The sequence below is a fragment of the Artemia franciscana genome, chromosome 1, assembly GCF_032884065.1.
Source record: "Artemia franciscana chromosome 1, ASM3288406v1, whole genome shotgun sequence".
In the NCBI taxonomy this organism is placed as follows: domain Eukaryota; kingdom Metazoa; phylum Arthropoda; class Branchiopoda; order Anostraca; family Artemiidae; genus Artemia; species Artemia franciscana.
The window spans coordinates 33,964,332-33,987,050 of NC_088863.1; the positions used below are offsets into that span (position 1 = coordinate 33,964,332).

Below are 22,719 nucleotides of genomic sequence, written 5' to 3' on the forward strand. Positions count from 1 at the left end.
TGTTTCATATATATGGTGGCCCTGAGGTTAGAAATAAGTTACTGAAGATTATGAATATGATTTTTGAAAAATGAGAACTACCTAAGGATTTTAGGAAAACTTTAATTAGACCTCTGTGTAAGAAAAGGGATAAGAGTGAGTGTCTTAATTAACGAAGCATTAGTCTGGTATCTGTAGGTAGCAAATCACTTAGTAATATGATACTTTTTAGACTGAGAGATGTTGTAAACAAACTTTTTAAAGAAGATCAGTGCGGTCTTAGAAAAGATAGAGGATGTGCCGACCAAATTTTCACTCTTAGGTTAATAATTGAGAAATACCTTGGCTGTCAAACCTTTGGTCCTCAGTTTTATATATTATGATTAAGCGTTTAATTCTGTTGATAGAAGAGCTTTAGCAAGGGTCTTATCATTGCATGGTATACAAGATAAATACATCTAAGTGATTAGTGCTTTGCACGAGAATAAAACTGCTGCGGTTAAAGCAGAACATGAGGTTAGTAGCTGGTTTTGTATTAAATAAGGAGTTAAGCAGGGTTGTTTTCTATCTCCCTTTATATGGATTATTTTGATGAACTTTATTCCAAGGAGCACAGGACTGGTGATGGGAGACCGCGGAATCACATCGGGAGGAAAAACTCTCCTGGACTCTGATTATGCTGATGATTTAAGTATCCTAGTATCCTAAGTATCCTATTTTTAGAGGTTTTGTGAGTTCAGGGTGCTAGAATAGATTTGAAAATTAATGCTAAGAAGACAAAGTCACTAAGGCTAAGACAAAGTGAAGATGAAACGGTGACGTTGGGTAACGAAAGATTGATCAGGTTGGGAGCTTCAGTTACCTTGGCAGTATTATTAGTAAAGACTTTGGGAGCAGTGAAGATATTAAAAGTAGAATAGCCATGGCTCAGGGTGTTTTTTCACGGTTAAAAAAAGTTTTGGAAGAATAGGAAGATAAGTCTGCAAACCAAGATTAGAATATTGGAAGCTACAGTCATGACTGTGGTCAAATTTAGCTCTAAATCATAGGCGCTCCAAAAACCGAATGGCGATTTACAAGATGGTTTTCAGAGAGATTACTTACGGATTATTTTGGGTACCCGTTAGACTGACCGTATTTCAAACTGTATACAAAAAATATGGTTCAAACCTGGTTTCTAGGGCTATAATGAAAGAAAGGTTGAGATGGCCAGGGCACAATCTGCAGATGAAGGATGACAGATTGTCGAAGATTGTACTTTTTAGCCAACCGTCTAGGACTAATCGGAAAGCAGGTTATCCTCTTCGGTGGTGGGAGGATGTCATAAAGAAAGACTTAAAGGAAATGGGAACTTTCTGAGAGGGTTTAAAGAGGGAGGCTTTGAAGAGATTGGGATGGAAGAGGAGTGCGCGTAGCTGTGCTGGCCTCAGGTGGCATGGTGCTGCGGGGAGCTGTTGGAATAATTATGTATTTATGTGTGTATTTTTCTCGAAAAAGGCTCCAGACTACAGTACCAGTATTGTCGGCTTTGGTCTATTCCCAATTATCTAGAATTCATCAGCTTGTGCAAACTCTGTACGAAAAATTGGACAATTATAACTTCTATATATACACATATATGCATATATATACAGACTTGTGCAATTTTGTAGGTATAACAATCTAGTTATAACCAATGCACATTTGATCATAAAACGAATAATAAAATAACATGGTATTCACATGATGGTAATTGCAATGGGATGAAGGAAAATGTTAGTTTAGTATGTGTGAGTCTTTGAGCATATAAACAGGAGGGAGGAATTGAATTCTAGTCATAATTTCTTAATTCAATTGAAATTGCTGGTTCCCCCTTAGATTGAACAAGTTTTGTTTTAGCGTCTGCAAAGAAACGAACTCGCTCCTGCATTTCTTAACTATTCTGTTGGCCTCCGTGAAATGTAACAGGGAGAAAGGAATTGGATTCATGCCAAAAAAACATGTGAGTTACGTCACGTTTATATTTGCATTTAAAGAGTTACATCATTTTGCCCCAGGGGTGGTAGTGTCGTTTTTAGTATCTTATGACAGATGTAAATAATGACTCCAAATGATTATGAGAATGTCTTTAAGAAAAAGGCATGGAACAAGAAATAGCGAAAATCCCATTGAATTGCAAAAGTGAAAATGATGCACAACGAGACCTACGGTTAGAAGATGTAACCGGTTTAAACAGAGTCTGGAGAACTAATAAGAGTTAGAGTAGCGTGCAGACATCAAACTCTGCCGTTTAATAAATATATATAAGAAGATAAATAAATGTAAGAAAAAGTTCTAGAAATAACCAGTACCTTATAGATGAGATAAAATGAACACAACACAAGAGTTAAAAAAGAGCCAAGGTTTTATTTTTTTAAAAATTTTGGTTTTAAATGTATCGATTAAAAATTTAAATCAAAAGAGTTTTATCGCTTGTAATATAGGTACAATCTTTGCATATTCTTTGTATTAAAATAAACTAACTACTAACTAATATATCTCCAAACAAAATGTTCCAGAGAATTTAAATTATTACAGTGAGACTTATGTCACGCTGTCGAAACCAGTAAGTGTACATTATGAGACTGAAAAGGAACAATTTATTGTACTCACATCTAAGCCAAGATACCAACAACAGCCAAGCTCCCAACACCAACAACCCTTTCTGAAACCTTTTCGTGCCGCATAAACCATCTTGTTTACACCTGGTACTTGTTTTTTAACATGAATCAATTGCTACACACAAAAACATCTCCAAGGCCATACCAAGAAGAGATTCATCCATGATAAATAAACTATATATCCAGTAACAAGAAATTCTTACAAAGACAAAAAAAAACATAATGAAATGAGGGAACGTGTTAGTCTAACTTGTGTGTGTCTGTGAAGGATAAACAGGAAGGATGATGGGTTTTTAGAATCTATGACACGTGCAAAATTGCACCAGGCATACAATAAAATAAACAGAACGAGATCTGCGCCTAGAAGACACACGACCACAAACACTAAAAAGAATTTCATAAGAAAATATCGGACAGTTAATTCTACGGTAAGAAGATAAGCGACAGGGACGATCACATAGAATCGTAGTGGTTAGAAGAGAAGCAATACTGAGAATCACAACGAGATCCAGAAGAAGATAAATCGCATAAGATGGATGATTCTTTGATGCATTAACAGCAACGAGGAATTGAATTCGCGCCAGATTCTCTTATTTCATCTACAATATTTGATTTGACACTCGTGACCTAAAACTAGAGAATTACGTGACGATTATGCTAATGCGTAATTAGAGAAACAACTATATATAAGCCTGCCGAGTGCCAATTGCTGGTGTCCTGGCGAAGCCTGGGCTCTCGGTACTATCATTTTTTCATATAACCATTGAACAGTTCTTTTTTCTTTTTTTCAGAATTACCCTCTAGAATTGACTGCGAAGTTGATAGCGGCCTGCCCGAAATGTTTCAATGTTCAGATTCCAGGTGTGTGAGTCGGGATAGAGTGTGTGACCTAAAAACAGATTGTCCAGATCAATCAGATGAAGGGAAAGAGTGTAGTAAGCATATTGTTTTTCTTAAATTAATATTTGTTGAGTCCTTAAGTGCAATTTTTCTATTATAAGTGCCATAAACTTTATGTTTTTCATACCTCTGTCCTTGTAACATGAATGCCGTATGGCTTTGCTTATCAATTTTTTTTTATGTAGACATGACGTTCTACGCTGTATGTCAAAATTACGTCAAATAGAAATGTTCAATGTTTAGGGGAATTCCTCCTATTTTACCAATCCCAAACCAGAAAAAAACTAGTTCAGGTTAGTTACACTGAACTTGTCAAAAATTTAACTGCGGGACCATTAAACATAATAAAGGTACAAACTCTACGTGATATACCTTTGACATGTCTAATTCAGTTCTGGAATTTCTAGTTGAAGTTTTTGTTTGTTTTTGTTTTTAATATTAAAACAAAGCTTTTTTCTGCAAAAAATAAGGACAATATGCGTAAGAATTTTCCAAAAGACTCAACGATATTTGCACTTTTTGAATAAGCTAACATATTCTTTAATGTGAAATAATTACTTGACATCTTATGCCGAGGCCCTGTGACCGGTTCTAGCAATTTTGGTTCATAGATGGAGAGCAACAAAAACGTCAATGTCTGTCATATTAGACTTGAACTTTCTAAATTATAGCGACAAAGAACCTAGTTTAATCCTTGCTAATTTTGTTGAATTATAGTAATTATAACATAGTAAAGAGCAAACTATGGTCCATAGTGAGCGAAATTTTAAAAGTCATTTTATGTGTAACTGTTCAATTTGAAAAGTTTTACAGTGGAAGTTAATTAAGCATGATAACTATTCAAATTGAACAGAATAGTGACTCTCAGTCGCTTATAAAAGTGTTTGAGAGTTTCAAAAAAGCCTGAAACCCCCGAAAATTTGTAAAATTGATCAAAACTATACACTTTTTTAAATTACTATCGTTGAAAACCCTAAGATGGAGAATTAACGTCCCACACTTTGAAAATCAAGTAAAATCCCATTTTGTAATAACGATTTCTAATAAGCTTCAAACTTTTTTTTTCAGTTTTTGAATAGTTGTAATCCCTTGCAAAATATGTACAAAAATTCTTAGTGACAATAGAGATCAATTGCTGTTTTTAAATACATCCGAATTGCAAGTTAAGAGGTTCCTTAGCCAATGAATTATGACAACCCTCTTTTTGAATTAGCTCTAATAATGTATTTTAATTTACCTCTTTTTTCCACAAACTTATAATAAGAATAAAAAAAAATTGACTAATCTTGGGATTGAGCCTGTTATTTCCTTGATACTAAAACTGAGCCCTTGTACCCCTCGGCTGATTATTAATTCAGTATTTGTACTCTCATTCTATGTCTTTGTTTAATGCGAGGAAAAAGAAAACATATGATTACTAAGAAAATAAGTATCTTATGTCTTAAGAATGGATGAACTTATTTCAATGAAACCAAAACCGTATCCAGGGGGCTAGGTGGCTGGAACCTCCTCCTGAAATGTTTGTCGGACTCGTAAAAACATAACAAAAATGAATGTAAATAAATTTTTAGTATTTTTTCAAGTTTTTTTTATACCCCCCCTCTAAAAATTCTTTTGTACAACACCCCCGTAAAAAAATGTGGTTATTGCTGTGAACGAAACCTTCAGATATTGATAAAGGGTTGAACGTTAAACTAAATTCATAGATAATTTGGAAGCAAAAACTTTACTTTACAACCACTTACTGCTACATCTGAGATAGAAAGAATAGTAGTAGCTACTGGTTGGTTCACTGCTATTATGATAATAGAGGTATCTCAAGTTAGGGACAAGCAAAAACTTTACCTTATAACCGTTTACTGCTACATCTTAGATGGAAATTACAGCAGTAGCTACTGATTGCTATTTTGATAATAGAGCCATCTTGTCTTATTCGTTCTAGTTTGAGCTATAATGGCCCCTACACTCATGTGTTTGGAGGTGTTCAAACAGTTTTTGTTGCTGGTTTTGTTGTGGTTGTTTTGTCTCTTGGTTGTGTTCACTGATTGTGTTCCACGTAGCCAGTTGATTTTATCTACCGAAAAAACAAACTAACTTAAAATAATTCAGGTATTTTTAGAGTTTGAATTAAAACGCTAAAATTACAGGCACAATAAATATTTTTGCAGTTTACATAATAACTGTAGCGATCGTGAACTGAAGTTCAAAAAATTTTCAACTTTTTTTTTCATGCCTCGGCTAGTAAAATAAAATAATATGGGAGGGGACGTCAGTGCCTGCAAGATTAAAATAATGCGGGTCCATCTATCACATGTCTTGCCACTTATAGGGCTTAACCACCAGCAACAGGTGCCTGTGCTTATAAACAAGAACTACATTAATGTAATTTACCATATCAAACAACAATCATAATGCTTGTGCAACTCAATTATAATAAACAATACAAATAACTTGTTACCTGTCACCTAAATCAAGATACAAATATAAGGAAATAAAATAAAAACAAGACAACCCCCCAAAAAAAACATGCAGGAAAAATTTTAGGGAATGAAGCAAACCAGTAGTCTCAACCAAATTACTTAATAAGTTTTTGCCTAGTCATCCAGGCCAAAATCGAGGGAAAATGGTGGAGAGAATACTAGTCATTTGGCTGAGAAGGGGCTAACCTAGATCTCCCTAGCGTAGTTATAGCATCTTCTGGGCTAGGTATAGACTCCTTTCCTTTGCATTTCCTTTCTGCTTTGCTAGGGCTGCTGGTAACTGATGACATTGTGGGAAGGCTTGAACCTTCTCTATTTAGGTTTTCAACTGAGTTGTTCAGGCTACAGACTGCACTTTGAAAATGTTTTGAAGCTAACTTAGAAAGCAGTTCGCAAATAGATGTTATAACCTGAATTAGATCAGAGATGTGCTTTGCAACACCTTTAAATATGGGCATGTACCTCATGTTGAGTTCCTCAACTGGAGGAGGATTAGGAGTCAGTGAGGGAAAGAGTATGTTCGTATTATGGGGACGTGTTCTGTATGAGTTGGAAGTCCTTTCTTCAAGATTTCAGCAGCAGTCCTCATGGGGAAATTATTTGTGAATGAGTAAGTTTCAATAGCTTTCTTTTCCATGAGTATTGGGCACTCCTTGGAGTTAGCAACATAATTTACGTTGAAATTTGGGTACTTAAGTACCTGCTCGTCCTTTATTATCTTGGATTGGGAACATTATTCAAGGGTGTGTTGTCCACTATATAGTGGACATGCTCTACCTCTGCGGGAATTAGATGCCATGCGGCCAAAGCCTTGACAATTGAAGTACTGTATTTCCCGACATATAAATTGCTTTACTATATACCTTGCACCCCAAGCAGAGATTTTCATTTTGAACCGAACATCCTGATGAGGGTGCAAACCAAAGAAAACAACTACAGGACTTGGATTTTAAGGCCATTGTCACTTGCTGGATTCTATCATCACCTAGGACCTGCCTAATAAAATCATCCATTTCGGTGACCTCCTCAGGTTGGATGAATACAATACCTTTTCTGTTTCTGATTGAGCCCGGGCTGAAGTTAGGAACAAGCAAAAACTTTCCCTTATAACCATTTACTGCTACATCTAAGATAGAAATTATGGCAGTAGCTACTGATTGGCTCACTTCCATTATTATGATAATAGAGCCATCTTGTCTAATTGGTTGTAGCATTGAGCCATAATGGCCCCTACACTCATGTTCTTAGTGGTGTTCAAACAGTTTTTTTTTTCTGTAATAGCTTTTCTACTCCCAAAGGTCAATCAGTTACTGGTCTCATTTGGACTTTCTACTCCTAGGGCCAAAATCCTTGCACTAAAATTATTTAGGCCAGGGGTAACGGGACTACTAACTTTCCTGTCAGTCATGAAGGATAGAATACCAATACGTTGAAAATAAACAGCTAAAACAGCGAAGTCAAACAAATAATATAAATACAAGCAGAGGGGGGGGGGACCCTCAGTCAATAGTAGGCTAGCCTATATAAAGCATGCAAAATAAATTAGAAGCAGGCACTGCACTTAGTGGACAAGCAGGGTAGAAATGGGCTGATTAGCACTCTCAAGCAAGCACAGTCAAAACAAGCCAAACCAAAATTGAACTGCACACCAAGTGTACGAGCGTCAGGAACCCCAAGCCCCTTATAATTTAATCAACAACTGGATTTTCATTACTTAAGATAATTTGCCGATGCCTTTTGCTTTAGCTGTCCTCATTAGTCTAGTATCAGATGATGGTCCAGGTTTTAGATTTGTTAATTGTTCAGGTTGTTGGACAAAAACTTTTTTTTCTTCCAACAAGTTGTCGTTTATAACACTTGTAACCTTTGGTTTTTGAGTCCTGTCTCATTTGACGGTCCGAGTTGTTGATTTTCACCCATTGTGAACTTAAAATGTTATGTTCGTATTACCTCGCCTTGTCTTTTTTCATTATGGAAAACACATTGCCGAACCTTTGTTTTCTTAACAAAGGTACGGTAGGCATTTGTTACCTTATCCATGTCAAAATCCAAAACCCAATCATTATCGCTATCATTTTCAATTTTGATATGGTTTGATTCTTGCTGTCCAGGTTGTTGATTTTCACCCATGTCTTCTAACCGCATGTATCTTTGCTCTTCATTTTCATTTTCGACTCTCTTAGATTCTCGGTGTCACTTGTCTTCTAATTGCGTGTGTGTTTGATCTTCATTTTCATTTCTGACACGCTCTAATTCTCGTTTTCGAATATCTTCTAACTGCCCGTGTCTTTGTTCTTTATTTTTCATTTTCCATTTTTCCCTTTTTTCTAGAGAGATATTAAAAATTTTGGAAGCCTTGGGACGAAAATTTAAAAAGGTGTAAGTCTACTCACAGAAACTTTATTTTTTTTTCTCTCCTTACAAATAAGACAACTTGATACTGTGTCTGCCTCCCTATCATATTTTTAAGTACTTTTGTCAAAACACATTTTAAAATGCATATTTTTTATGGCACTTGGTATTAACCAAGTGACATATAGCAGTCGCCAATTCTGTCGGTCTGTCTGTCTGTCTGTCTGTCTGTCGGTCTGTCGGTCTGTCCCGGTTTTGCTACTTTAGGCACTTCCAGGTAAGCTAGGACGATGAAATTTGGCAAGCGTATCAGGGACCGCACCAGATTAAATTAGAAATAGTCGTTTTCCCGATTTGACCATCTGGGGGGGAGTGGGGGCCCGGTTAATTCGCAAAAAATAGAAAAAATGAAGTATTTTTAACTTATCAGCGGGTATTTGGATCTTAATGAAATTTCATGTTTGGAATGATATTGTGTCTTAGAGCTCTTATTTTAAATCCCGACCGGATCTGATGACATTGGGGGGAGTCGGAGGGGGAAAACCTAAAGTCCCGGTTTTGCTACTTTAGGCACTTCCAGGTAAGCTAGGACGATGAAATTTGGCAAGCGTATCAGGGACCGGACCAGATTAAATTAGAAATAGTCGTTTTCCCGATTTGACCATCTGGGGGGGGGAGTAGGGGCCGGTTAATTCGGAAAAATAGAAAAAATGAAGTATTTTTAACTTATGAGCGGGTGATTGGATCTTAATGAAATTTGATGTTTGGAATGATATTGTGTCTCAGAGCTCTTATTTTAAATCCCGACTGGGTCTGATGACATTGGGGGGAGTTGGAGGGGGGAAACCTAAAATCTTGGAAAACACTTAGAGTAGAGGGATCGGGATGAAACTTGATGGGAAAAATAAGCGCAAGTCCTAGATACATGATTGACATAATCGGAACTTATTTGTTCTCTTTGGGGTAGTTGGGGGGGGAGTAAGTCTTAAAAATTAGAAAAATGAGGTATTTTCAACTTGCGAACGGGTGATCGGATCTCAATGAAATTTGATGTTTAGAAGGATATCGTGTCTTAGAGCTCTTATTTTAAATCCCGACCAGATCTTGTGATGGGGGCGGGGAGTTGGGAGGGGGAACCTAAAACTTGGAAAACACTTAGAGTGGAGGGATCGGGATGAAACATGGTGGGAAAAATAAACACAAGTCCTAGATAGATGATTGACATAAACGGAAAGGATCCGCTCTCTTTTGGGTAGTTGGGGGGGGGGGGGTTAATTCTGAAAAATTAGAAAAAATGAGGTATTTTTAACTTACGAACGGGTGATTGGATCTCCATGAAATTTGATTTTTAGAAGGATATCGTGGCTCAAAGCTCTTATTTTAAATCCTGACCGGATCTGGTGACATTGGGGGAAGTTTGGGGTGGGGAGACCTAAAATGATGGGAAACGCTTAGATTGGAGGGATTGGGATGAAACTTGGTTGGAAAAATAAGCAAAAGTCTTGCATACGTAATTTACATAATTGGAACGGATCCGCTCAATTGCGGGGTGGGGGGGGGGGGGTAATTCTGAAAAATAAGAAAAATAACGTATTTTTAACTTACGAAGGAGTGATCGGATCTTCATGAAACTTCATATTTAGAAGGACCTCGTAACTCTGATATCTTATTTTAAATCTCAACCGGATCAAACGTAATTGGGGGGGGGGCAGTTGGGGGGACCGGAAATCTTAGAAAATACTTAAAGCGGTGAGATCAGGATGAAACTGGATGGGAAGAATAGAAACCTGTCTAAGATACGTGACTGACATAACTGGACCGGATCTGCTCTCTTTGGTGGAATTGGGAGGGGGGAGGTAATTTTGAAAATTGAGGTATTTGTAACTTACGAAAGGGTGACCAGATCTTAATGAAATTTGATATTTAGAAGGATCTTGTGCTATAAAGTTTAACTTTAGGTTCTGACCTTCTCACAAGTGCCAAATGAGCTCTTGGCTCTTGGCTCTTCCGATCTCGTACCATATGAGCTCTCGGCTCTTCCGACCTCGTCCAAATGAGCTCTTGGCTCTTCCGACCTCGTACCATATGAGCTCTCGGCTCTTCCGACCTCGTCACAAGTGCCATATGAGCTCTTAGCTCTTGTTTTAATTTACAGTGGCGATATTCCAGCTAGCTGAATTGGATTTAGATTGTCCTAACTTAGATTTGTTCAGCTTTAGATTAGCTTAATTTAAGTGAAGTCAAGCTCATGTTATGTACAAATTAAATAAAAAAAACAAGTTTTTTTTAACTGAAAGTAAGGAGCAAAATTAAAACTTAAAACGAACAGAAATTACTTCGTATATGAAAGGGGCTGCTTCCTCACGAACATCCCGCTCTTGACGCTAAAGTTTGACTCTTTCTCTCAACTCTTCTTTTTAAAACAGTAAAAAACTTTAGCGTAAAGAGCGGGATGTTGGTGAGGAAGCAGCCCCTTTCATATACGAAGTAATTTCTATTCGTTTTAAGTTTTAATTTTGCTCCTTACTTTCAGTTAAAAAAAAACATGTTTTTTTTTATTTAATTTCTGAACGTTTTTCAATCAATGCATGTTTTGATTTTGGCTCTCCGCAGAGGAATAATTAAAACGAAATTTGCATATTTATTATTTTTTTTTTTTTGCTAAATGACTTTCTCATAATTTTGATTAATTGATTTTGAGAAAAAAGAGCGGGGGAGGAAGCCTAGTTGCCCTCCGATTTTTTGGTTAATTAAGATAAAGGCAACTAGAACTTTTAATTTTTTACGAATCTTTTTTTTAGTAAAAGATATACGTAACTTATAAATTAGCTTACGTAAAGAAGTTTTGTATTCTCATGTTTTTATTACATATATGAGGGGGTTCGCCCCCTCGTCAGTACCTCGCTCTTTACACTAAAGCTTAGATTTTGTCCCAATTCATTAAGAATGACCCCTGAATCACCAAAGCCGTAAAATAAATAGTTGAAATTACTAAAAATACTTTAGCGTAGAGAGCGGGGTATTAGGAGGAGGTGAGCTCCTCCTATGGGTAATAATTTCTGTTCGTTTTAAGTTGCTGCTCTTTACTTCCAGCTGAAAAAAACTTTTTCATATTTCTTTTTTCATTTTTTTTTAATAATGCTAGTAAATCCTGCGCTCCCTTCATGGAAATTTTCTTCTACCATGACAAATTCCTCGATGGAAAGCTCCCCCAGCCTATCCCCCTATTCTCAACCCCCTCCCCCCAACCAAAAAATTCTACTGAAAACGCCTACACACTTCCCAATAACCATTACTATATGTAAGCACTGGTCAAATTTTGTAACTTGTAGCCCCTCCCCCAGGGACTGTGGGGGAGTAAGTCATCCCAAAGACATAGTTTTTATGGTTTTCGACTATGCTGAACAAAATGGCTATCTCAAAATTTTGATCCGTTGACTTTAGAAAAAAATGAGCGTGGGAGGGGGCCTAGATGCCCTCCAATTTTTTTGGTCACTTAAAAAGTGCACTAGAACTTTTCATTTCCGTTAGAATGAGCCCTATTGCGACATTCTAGGACCACTTGGTCGATACGATGACCCCTGGAAAAAACAAAAAAAAAAAACAAAAAAAAAAAAAACAAATAAACACGCACCCGTGATTTGTCTTCTGGCAAAAAATACAAAATTCCACATTTTTGTAGATAGGAGCTTGAAACTTCTACAGTAGGGTTCTCTGAGACGCTGAACCTGATGGTGTCATTTTCGTTAAGATCCTGCGACTTTTAGGGGGTGTTTCCCCTATTTTCCTAAATAAGGCAAATTTTCTCAGGCTCGTAACTTTTGATGAGTAAGACTAAACTTGATGAAACTTATATATTTAAAATCAGCATTAAAATGCGATTCTTTTGATGTAGCTATTGATATCAAAATTCAATTTTTTAGAGTTTTGGTTACTATTGAGCCGGATCGCTCCTTACTACAGTTCGTTACCACGAACTGTTTGATAATTTCCACAAGTTAGACTTTTTAATGGATTATTGTGTATTGATTCCTGGATTTATGCTTTTGACTGGATTAATGTGTGCATTGTGCGGTAACTTCCTGTGTATATGATGATTTAATATGCATATATGCTCGCCTACCTATCAAAAATCTCCCTTATTTACTCGTGAGGATTCAAAGTCACCGTAATGAGGTTTTAGAAGTGTGTGTTGTGGTTTCATAATGAATCCTCTGTAATGACTGTAGAGGGGTAATTTTCACCGATTTTATTTATGAGTCAGTTTATCTTAATTTATGGCTTTATGGCTTTTAACTACGTCAAGATATGTGTGGTGATAAGTTGTAGTGTTTATGGTGTTTTTGTATATGTATGTTGAGTTTTCTATTGTCGGGTTTCCCGTGTTGAGTTGAGAGGGTTTAATTTCGTCACATGGGGTTTCATTTATAAGCTGGAATGTGTTGATGAAAGATTTAAGATTTTTTGGCTTAGTTAATGTGTGTACGGTGAGTTTCTCTGTTGGTAAGTTTTCCAGTGTCCTCAAGTGATCTAAGTGGTCTAAAATACACGATAATGAGTCGAAAAAAAGTCACATTTCATGGGCACGTACAGGTTTCACATGTGTACACTTAGTTTTGCTGAGCTTTCCGCTGGTGAGTTTCCCCTGTGCCACTGACAGGCTTGAATTTTGTCGTAATAAGTTTTCAGTTTTTTATGTTGTGTTTCGCTGAGTTTTCCATTTGTGCGTTTGTCCTATGAACTTGAGAGGCTAGAATCTCATGACTTGAAATTTCAGTAGATTGTTATTTGTTGGTAAAACGTTTACAAATGTTCTTTCTTTGTCTAAACTAAAATGTTTAAGACAAGTTGTCCTATAGTGAGTTTCCTGCGTTGCGTCACCCTCCCCCTTGTTCTGCTGCTATTCTACTATTATTACTTCTCATAACCATTGATAATAATAATTTCGGCTCAGAATGACTTAAATGTAAATTCGGAATTTGTACGTTCTTAAAAGGTTAAAACAAAATAAAGTATACATTCTTTTACGGTAAACAAGTCCGATAGGCTATTTATGATCGAGATGCGAGAAAAATTAGAAAGCTAAACATGTTATAATTGTATTTTACAAAAAAACGCCAGTACACTATTGACAGATAAATTTAAAGCATTAGATTTCTGGGTAAACTCTAGGTCTATCGTATTTTTAGGCGGGATTCGGGCATATTTTTCATATGCGTGGACAAAGGGGAAATCTGAGAAAATGTTTCAGTGCCCGTCATAGATTGTCACAGTTTTTCTTCTGTATGAACTTTCTTGCCTATGGATAAAGCGGAACTCAAAGATAATGTTTTATTGCAAACTTTACAATTGTAGTATTTACCACCAGTATGGACTCTCTTATGCTTAGGTAAATTGGAGCTGAAGGCAAATAGCTTAGCAAAGTCCAGCACATATCTTGTGTTTGTTTGTAAGGTTATCCCCTGTATGAACAGGGGAATCCATCCATATATCTATCCATATGGATGGATAATACAAAAGAGAAAGAAAATGCTTTTGCACGGACTTATTTACGTTGTTCCATTCGTATTTCCTTCCCTTAGAGATTTTGTCCTGACTTTTTAATTTTATATCCTCTGAAATAGGGACTCGTGGTAGAATATCATTTTGTCCGCAAGTGCCTATAGTTCTGAGTGTATGATTTCTTTCTCCCCCCCCCCAATTTGATTGATAATGCTGGCTATAATACTTCTACGTGGCCCATTTTCTTCTTCTAAGATGATAAGAGGTCCATATAAATATGCCTTCAATTCTTCTAATTTACCGTGATGAGCTGGATTCAATTTCTTCTAAAGCTATTTAGCTGAAAGTTTGTCATCCAACTAATTTTGAAAATCTCTAGTTTTTTATTCCACATGCTACCAGCTTTGTTGGAAAATTTTCCTTTCTTAAGAATGCATGTATTGAATATTCACTGATAAATTGGAGACTAAATTTAATTTTAGTATCGCCTTACGTGACGGCTGCTGGAACACAACAGATATTTTTGAACTTTTAGGAAATCTAATTTGATTTGAGTTGAAATGTTGTAGTTGAGCGAATGCAATTGGACTGGGGTTCTCCAGAAAATTATCTATTATTAGTCATTATGGTGGTATATTAGTGAAACTAAGAAAGTGTGCGTAGTTGGGGTTGTCCTGCCTGCAGGTAGTTTTAGGTACCCATTTCTCTGGTTCTCTTCTAACATTAATCTGTATGAAAAAAATTGGTTCCGCTTTCTAGAGTAGAGGTTCCCAAACATTTTTCTCTCATGGGTTACCAAAATTTTGTTGGTTCTGATCGACCTTCTGTGGCTAAGTTTCTATTATATTCCCAAATTCAACAAAAAATTAAAAGACCTAACTATAGAAATTGTGTTGCAAATAAATTCCAAACACAAATTAATAGTTTTCGAGTAAGAAAATGAGAGTCTATGGGTTAACTTGATTCATGGATTGAGCTGTGATTTGATATCAGAAAAGTCAAGTTGGTTGATCGAAAATAGGATTCCGTCCAATTTATTATTTTTTTTTTTTATCTCTACTTACGGCCCAAGAAACCAATCCGTTCTCAGTTATCTTATCTGAAAACTCACAAATCGGAGTGGAAAAAATGAAAATAAAATAATATATTTTCTTGTGTTGTATTTATTGTAGTGAGAGGGATGTTGGCAATAACCGCAAATCTCCCAGTTCTGTGATGTTAATCTTTTTATTTGTTTTTGTTAAGTCTTGTAACGAAACTAAAACTTTTTTTGACAAGATTTAACTAAGAATTTCGACTTTCAAATTTCCCCTTCAACTCCTCATTAGTGCAAAGCTCGAGTGGCTTCTGTTGTCGTATCACATTCTCCGCTCCCGTTTCAGCAAATAGATCTATGATCCATGTCCGAATTTCCATCGCCAAAATATCGTCAAATCTGATTTTGAAGTCATTATGCCGGGCAATTAAATGTTAATGTGCGTCTGAATATCCTCATCCGGGCATTCTACCTGTTTGAAAACTGGAAAATTCACGCTGACTAAAATTCTGCTTCAGAAATTTCAGTTTTCCGAAAAAACCTAAAATTACACTCATTTTTTGTCATAATAGAGGCTTCCCTCATGTAACTGAAAGTTAATGTCATTAAATTTTTAAATTATATTTATTTTAAATCAGGATCTTCACTTTCGAGAAATTCTAAAACTGATTCAAAAATTGTGTAAAATCTTCCTAAACATTCACCTTTTGACAACCAGCATGCTCAAGGAGGCACACTCGTGCCTCTATAAAGAGGCGACCCACGACAATGTTAAGCGATCTTCGGTTCCAGTGGTCGCAGAGGGATGGGGAGGGATGCATTTCGTAGCCCGAGCTCCAACTAAGAAACCTTCCAAATTTCATCCCCCTCCAACTTTTCCTTCACGGGGAAAATCTGGCCGAAAGTTTCGACCCGTCAACCCCAGCCCCCCTTTAACGTTGTCCGATCGTGCTGAATTTCACAAGTTAAGGTCCCCTAGGGCCCAGGAGCTTATCCGCGAAATTTCAGCTCGATTCGATAACTCCTTCCCTGTTTTCCAGAAACCACGCATAGCCACTTAATGTTCATTTTCTTTTTTTTCCTAGACGCCTACAGGTCACAGCCGACATCGGATCTGGGTGTACGAAGACTCATTCGATGCGGAATTCTCCGAGTAATTTTCCTGGAAAGTTTCGTAGGAAAATCTTAACCCCCCGAAAGTTTCGACCCCCCAACCCCACCCCCCGTTTTAGCGTTGTCCGATCGGGCTGAAATTCACAAGTTAAGGTCCCCTACGGCCCAGGAGCTTATCAGCGAAATTTCAGCTCGATCCGATAACTCCTTCCCTGTTTTCCAGAAACCACGCATTAGCTACTTAATTAACGCATTTCTCTCCATAAGAGCCCATGTTAATTTGAAATTTTTAAAAGTTATTTAGAAGTTATATTTACACACATGCAAGTGATTAGCTCAGTCGGTAGAGCGTGGGACTTTTAATTCTCTGGTCAAGGGTTCAAGTCCCTTACGGGCGGTTTTTTTCACAACATCAAAATAAAAGTGTATAATTTTGATAACACCTGGACAGCTTATCAATTGAGAGATAACAGAATATTAGCTTCTTATGAGCAAAAGAAACATTTCGGTCATTCTATCTATTTTTTTTCTATTTTATACAATGATTTAAAAGCGGGGGGGGGGCGGCAGCCACCCAAGTTCCTCTCCTAATTCCTGTACGAGGAGTACAGGAATTATTAAATTACATCCACCATGGATTGTAGAAAAACGTACAGAAATAATATGAAAAAAAACTTCGTTTTCTTAAAGAGTTAAAGAGGCTGCGTCCCAAAGTCGAACCTTAAAACGTACAGGAATTAGAAGAGGCAGTTGGGGGGCTGCCGCCCCCCAAACCCCCAGCTTTTAAAGACTCTTTTGTACAGGTTTTTTGTTTTTTTGCTAACCCCCCGCTCTTGGCTTCGGAAAGGCCCTCTTTTAATTAACAAAAAATTGAAATGAATGAATAATGGAATAACTTCGAAAAATGTTAAACACAAGAGGACAGGAGAACCATTGCGCCGAAACTAGTAATTAGTAACAATGAAGTCCCCCCACAAAAAAAAACCTGTACAAAAGAGTCTTTAAAAGCTGGGGGTTTGGGGGGCGGCAGCCCCCCAACTGCCTCTTCTAATTCCTGTACGTTTTAAGGTTCGACTTTGGGACGCAGCCTCTTTAACTCTTTAAGAAAACGAAGTTTTTTTCATATTATTCAGTATGTAAGGGCGGTCGCTGGAAATCTTCGTCGTTTTCATCGCACAATCGCGCAAATAAAAACATGTTCAATGTTCTGCTTCTTGTTTTTCTGAATGCATGAATCACATATGGAAGCGGTTGGTGCAATCTATCACTAAAATTTTTTCCCTATTAGGTGTTGTTGGTGGATGAAACGTTGAATTTCTGTTACTGTTTTTATGAGTAACACTTGCTGAGCTGCTTAAAACACTATGTACCTAATACTTTAGTAAGCCAACACTTTAGTTATCCAATATTTAAACCAGATTTTCAAGCCAACTTAGACCCTACACGGTACACCTAGACCATTTCTCTAGTTCTTTCGAATTTTTGTATCCTTGCCAAGTTCCTTAACGTGTCTGAGTGGTTTTTAGCTCCTTCGGAATTCCCTTACTGCCTTCCTCCCAATTTTTCTAGTCCTTCTCGGCTTCTTATTTCCTTCCAACATCTGTAAGGCTATCTTGATTTACTTTGGTCCCTTTACAATTTTATTGTTGTCTCCAGCCTCCTTTAGTTCTATCCAAATTACTCCCTTGTTGCTACATTTATTGCCTTCCGAGTTGCTCTAGTTTTTATTACATTTTTCATCTCCTAACGAGTTTGCTTTGGCTATTACGCCTTTCACAGTCCTTGTCTGACGTTTTCGGTCTCCTCCAACTTCTTTTAGGCTATTCCTACTTTCTTAGTCTCTTTTTGACGTTTTTGTCTCTTCCAGCCTTCTTTAGTCCACCTGAATTCCTCTACTACTTTCCGTATTGCTCTCTCTCTGGCTTCCTTTTCAGTTTTCCCCATCTTTGTTTAGTCTCTTCTGACTTGCTGTAGTCCTTTTTCGACTTTCTTGTTCACCTTCATTCCCCTTTGGTCCAATATGACTTACTTTAGTAGCTTCCGACTTGCTCTAGTCAATATGACTTACTTTAGTAGCTTCCGACTTGCTCTAGTCTCTTTCCAATGTTCTTTGCCTTCTCCAGTTTATTCTAGACTATTCCAACTTCAATAAGCAGTTTTCCAAACTTCTTGGCCTCCTTCGTCCAAAGATTTTTTGTCTCCTCCAATCTCCTTTACTCCCATTTTTATCACTGCTTCCCAACTTCCCTTACTACCTTCCGACTTGCTCTAGTACTTTACCGTCCATGCTTACCCCAGCCTTCTTTAGTCTCTTCCAACTTTCACTTTAATCTTTTTTGGACTTCCTTCAGCCCCCTTTAGTCGCGTCTGTTCCTTAACTGCCTTTTCAGGCTTCAAAGCTGTTTGAGTTCCTTTCCAATGCTCTTGGTCTCCTTCAGCCTCTTTTCTTCCCATCCAACTTCTTTTAATAGCTTCTAACTTGCTCTAGTCCATTTTCAACGTTGATGATAACTGCCTTTCTTAGGCTAATCTGACTCTCATTAGCCTTTTTGACGTTCTTAGTCTCAACCAGTGTCCAATTTAACTTTTTTTTACTTCCTTCCGACTCCCTTTACAACCTTCCGAATTGCTCTAGTTATTTTCTAACGTTTTTGACCCCCCCCCCAGTCCTGTTTGGTACCATCTGACTCCTTTACTAGTCTTTTTCTGACTTTTTTGTCTCTTCCAATTTTTCTTAAGCAAGTCTGACCTTCTCTAAACTTTCCCAAAGTTCTTAGTCTCCTCCAGCCTCCCTTAGTCCCATCTGCCTGCCTTTGCTGACATTATTAGTTTCCTTAAACTTTCTTTAGGCTATTATAACCTTCATAGCCTTTTGAAACACTTTTGGTCTCAATTGGCCTCTTTTTGTCCCATCCAACTCCCTTTACTGCCTTCTGACTTCTCTTACTACCTTCCGGCTTGCTCGAGTTTTTTCTTACTTTTATTTTAGTTCCTTGCAACTTTATTTAGGCTATTGCTCCTTTAGTAGTCCAACACAAGTTCCTTTATTTCCTTCAAATTTTTCTTACGCTATCCTGACTTTTATATTTCTTTTCTGACATTTTTAGTCTCCCCATCTAATCTGCTTAAAAAAGTCTACTCGTTTTCTAGTCCCTTCCAATTCACTTTAGTCCTTTTCGGACTGTTTTTTACTACCTTATGACTTGCTTCAGTCCTTTTTTGATGCATTTGGTCACAAATACGGCCACAATCATAGTCGTTTTTTTTTGGCCGAAAAAGCTAGTCAAAATTGACTTTTTAATAAAGTTTCTTAAATATTGAACGCAAAAATATTGAAACGAAATACTACGCATAAAACTTTAATAGCTTACCCATTATTAATCAAGTGAAATTGAGGCTTTTATGTGGTCGCCTTTACTATTTCAAAGGAGGGATTTTTTTTCATTCAAAGCTGAGATTTCATGTCCTTTGGAAACAAGAAAATATTTATCTAAAATAGATTGGATGTACAGATCCTCAAAATTGATACTAAAAAAGGATCAGATATCTAAGCCTTCAGGCTATGACTATCTAATTGTTTAAGGAAAAGTAAGCTTCTATAGGGCTAAAATTTTGTTTATTTGTGACCCGGACTCCGAAATATGAGGCTTTATGTAAACGCATAAAGCATTTGGCTGATTTGGTTAAAATTCTCACGAGTTTAGTTAAAAAAAAAAAACATTTGTTTTAACTAGAAATTTAGTATCTTACATTAATTGGAAACGAAAGTCTTACCCAAGGATGGAAATTAGGTATGAAAAATGTTGGGTGGAATTTTGCAAGTAGTATGACATGGAAGCAAGTATTTAGGTCAAATTACGAAGAAAAGAGGTTAAGATAACTACACAAAGATTTTTGAACAATTTGAATAAATCATCAAAAAATTAAATCTATCCCTCGCATACTCCGCTTACCATAAAAATCTTCCTCCCCACTTATTATCTTATTTTAATAGTAATAATTCTGAAGGCCACTGTCTCCGTTCATCCAACCGTTCTTTCATTGTCCCCAAGTGTATCTTTAGTTCCGCCCAGCGATCCCCAATTTATAAATTTATACTTCAATGGAATTTAATACCCTCCAGTGTCGAGCTATCCCCAAGTTTTCGGACGCTATATAACAATGTACTAAAATTTTGATTATATATTTCTCTAAATGTTTATTCAATTTGCTTTAATTACCCATGTTTGCTCTTTCTTTTTTTTCTCTCTTCTTCATTTTCAATTTTTTGTTGTTGTTTTGGTCCTTAACAAGTTCGCTTCTAGGATCTTTATTATTATTGCTGTTATGTGTTTTTTTTTTGAATAAATTGAATTGAAGATTAAAACATCAGTTTTAAAATTATTCATACAGATAAACCCGTTTAACTTGTATAAGATTATAACATTTAACTAGGGCGAAAAACTGGGGAATAGTAGTTTTGTCGAGAAAAGGTCACCTGTTGAACTAGGACCAGGAAAAGGGTAAAACTGGAACAAAGACATAGGTCTTGAAATACAAATTTAGTCAAATCTAAAGACGCTTAACTACTCCCTCTCTTTCTCTTTCTCTCTCTCTCTCTCTCTCTCTCCCTCTCTCTCTCTCTCTCTCACACACACACACATTTTCTCACTCACTCTTTCTGTCTCTCTTTCTCTTCCATAAGTGTTAAACTGGAACATAGAGAGAGGTCCTAAAACACAAATTTTGTCAAATTTGAAGCCACTTAACTACTCTCTCTCTCTCTCTCTCTCTCTCTCTCTCTCTCTCTCTCTCTCTCTCTCTCTCTCTCTCTCACAGTCACTCACTCACTCTCTCTCTCACTCTCTCTTTCTATCTCTCTCTCATAAGTGTAAACCTGGAACATTCAGAGAGGTCTTCAAATGCAAATTCAGTCAAATCTGAAGACGCTTAACTACTAGAGTAGTTAAGACTCTCTCTCTCGCTCTCTCTCTCTCGCTCTCTCTCTCTCTCTCTCTCTCTCTCTCTCTCTCTCTCTCTCTCTCTCTCTCTCTCTCTCTCTCTCTCTCTCTCTCTCTCTCTCTCTCTCCCTCTCACTCTCTCCCCCTCTCACTCTCTTTCTCTCTCATAAGTGTCCCGTCCAGGAAACAAGCTCTAGATTGTAATTAAATAAAAAAACAAGTTTTTTTAAATGAAAGTAAGGAGCAACATTAAAAATTAAAACGAACAGAAATTACTCCGTATGTGAAAGGGGATTTTCCTCCTCAACGCCTCGCTCTTTACGCTAAAGTTTGACTCCTTATCTTAACTCTATTTTTAAAATAGTAAGAAACTTTAGCGTAAAGAGCGGCGCGTTGAGGAGGAAAAACCCCTTTTATATACGGAGTAATTTCTGTTCATTTTAAGTTTTAATGTTGCTCCTTACTTTCATTTAAAAAACTTGTTTTTTTATTTAATTTCTGGACGTTTTTGAATTAATGCATGTTTTGATCTTTGCTCCTAGCACATAAATAATTAAAACGAAATTTGCATATTAATTAATTCCAATTAATCGGAAGATTTTGAGAAAAAAGGAGCGAGGGAGGAGGCCTAGTTGCCCTCCAAGTTTTTGATTACTTAAAAAAGCAACTACAACTTTTAATTTTTTCAAACGTTTTCATTGTTAAAAAATATACGTAACTTACCAATTAACTTACGAAACGAACTTCTATATTCGTATGTTTTTATTGCGTATATGAGGGGGCTCAACCCTTGTCGATACCTCGCTCTTTACACTAAAGCTTAGATTTTGTCCCAACTCCTTAAGAATGACCTCTGAATCACAAAGGCCGTAGAATAAATAGTTGAAATTACTAAAAATACTTTAGCGTAAAGAGTGAGATATAATGAGGAGGTAAACCCCTCATATGCGTAAATAATTTTTGTCCGTTTTAAGTTCTAATGCTGCTCCTTACTTTCAGTAGAAAAAACTTTTCATATTTATTTTTTCATTGTTTTTTTTCAAATAATGCTAGAAAATCCTGCGCCCCCTTCATTGAAATTCTCTTCCCCCATGAGAAGTTTCTCCATGGAAATATCCTCCCAAGCAACCCCCCCTCAACTCTCCCCCCTAAACCCAAAAAATCCCACTGAAAACGTCTGTGCACTTCCCAGTAACAATTACTATATGTAACCACAGGTCAATTTTCTTAACTTGCAGCCCCTCCCACGGGGACTGCGGGGAGTAAGTCGTCCTTAAAGAAATAGTTATTAGGTTTTTCGACTATGGTGAATAAAACGGTTATCTCAGAATTTTGATCCGGTAACTTTTGGGAAAAAATGAGCGTGGGAGGGGGCCTAGGTGCCCTCCAATTTTTTGGTCACTTAAAAAGGGCACTAGAACTTTTAATTTCCGTTAGAATGAGCCCTCTTGCGACATTCTAGGGCCACTCAGTCGATACAATCACCCCTGGGGAAAAAACAAACAAAAAAACAAATAAACACGCATCCGTGATCTGTCTTCTGGCAAAAAATGCGAAATTCCACATTTTTCTAGATAGGGACTTGAAGCTTCTACAATACGGTTCTCTGATACGCTGAATCTGATGGTGTGATTTTCGTTAAGATTGTATGACTTTTAGGGGGTGTTTCCTCCTATTTTCTAAAGTGAGGCAAATATTCTCAGGCGCGTAACCTTTGATGGGTATAACTGATCTTGATGAAACTTATATATTTAAAATCAGCATTAAAATGCAATTCT

At 36.9% G+C, this 22,719-nt stretch overlaps 1 protein-coding gene across 3 annotated transcripts in view; it reads left to right on the forward strand.

Moving 5' to 3' along the window:
- Positions 1–22,719, forward strand: part of LOC136028895 (leukocyte tyrosine kinase receptor-like) — a 244,527-nt gene that overhangs the window by 116,665 nt on the left and 105,143 nt on the right. For all 3 annotated transcript variants that reach the window (XM_065706861.1, XM_065706864.1, XM_065706871.1), the window contains one exon: positions 3,410–3,553. In XM_065706861.1, the coding sequence (XP_065562933.1) occupies positions 3,410–3,553 (144 nt within the window). The remainder of the gene's footprint in view (positions 1–3,409; positions 3,554–22,719) is intronic.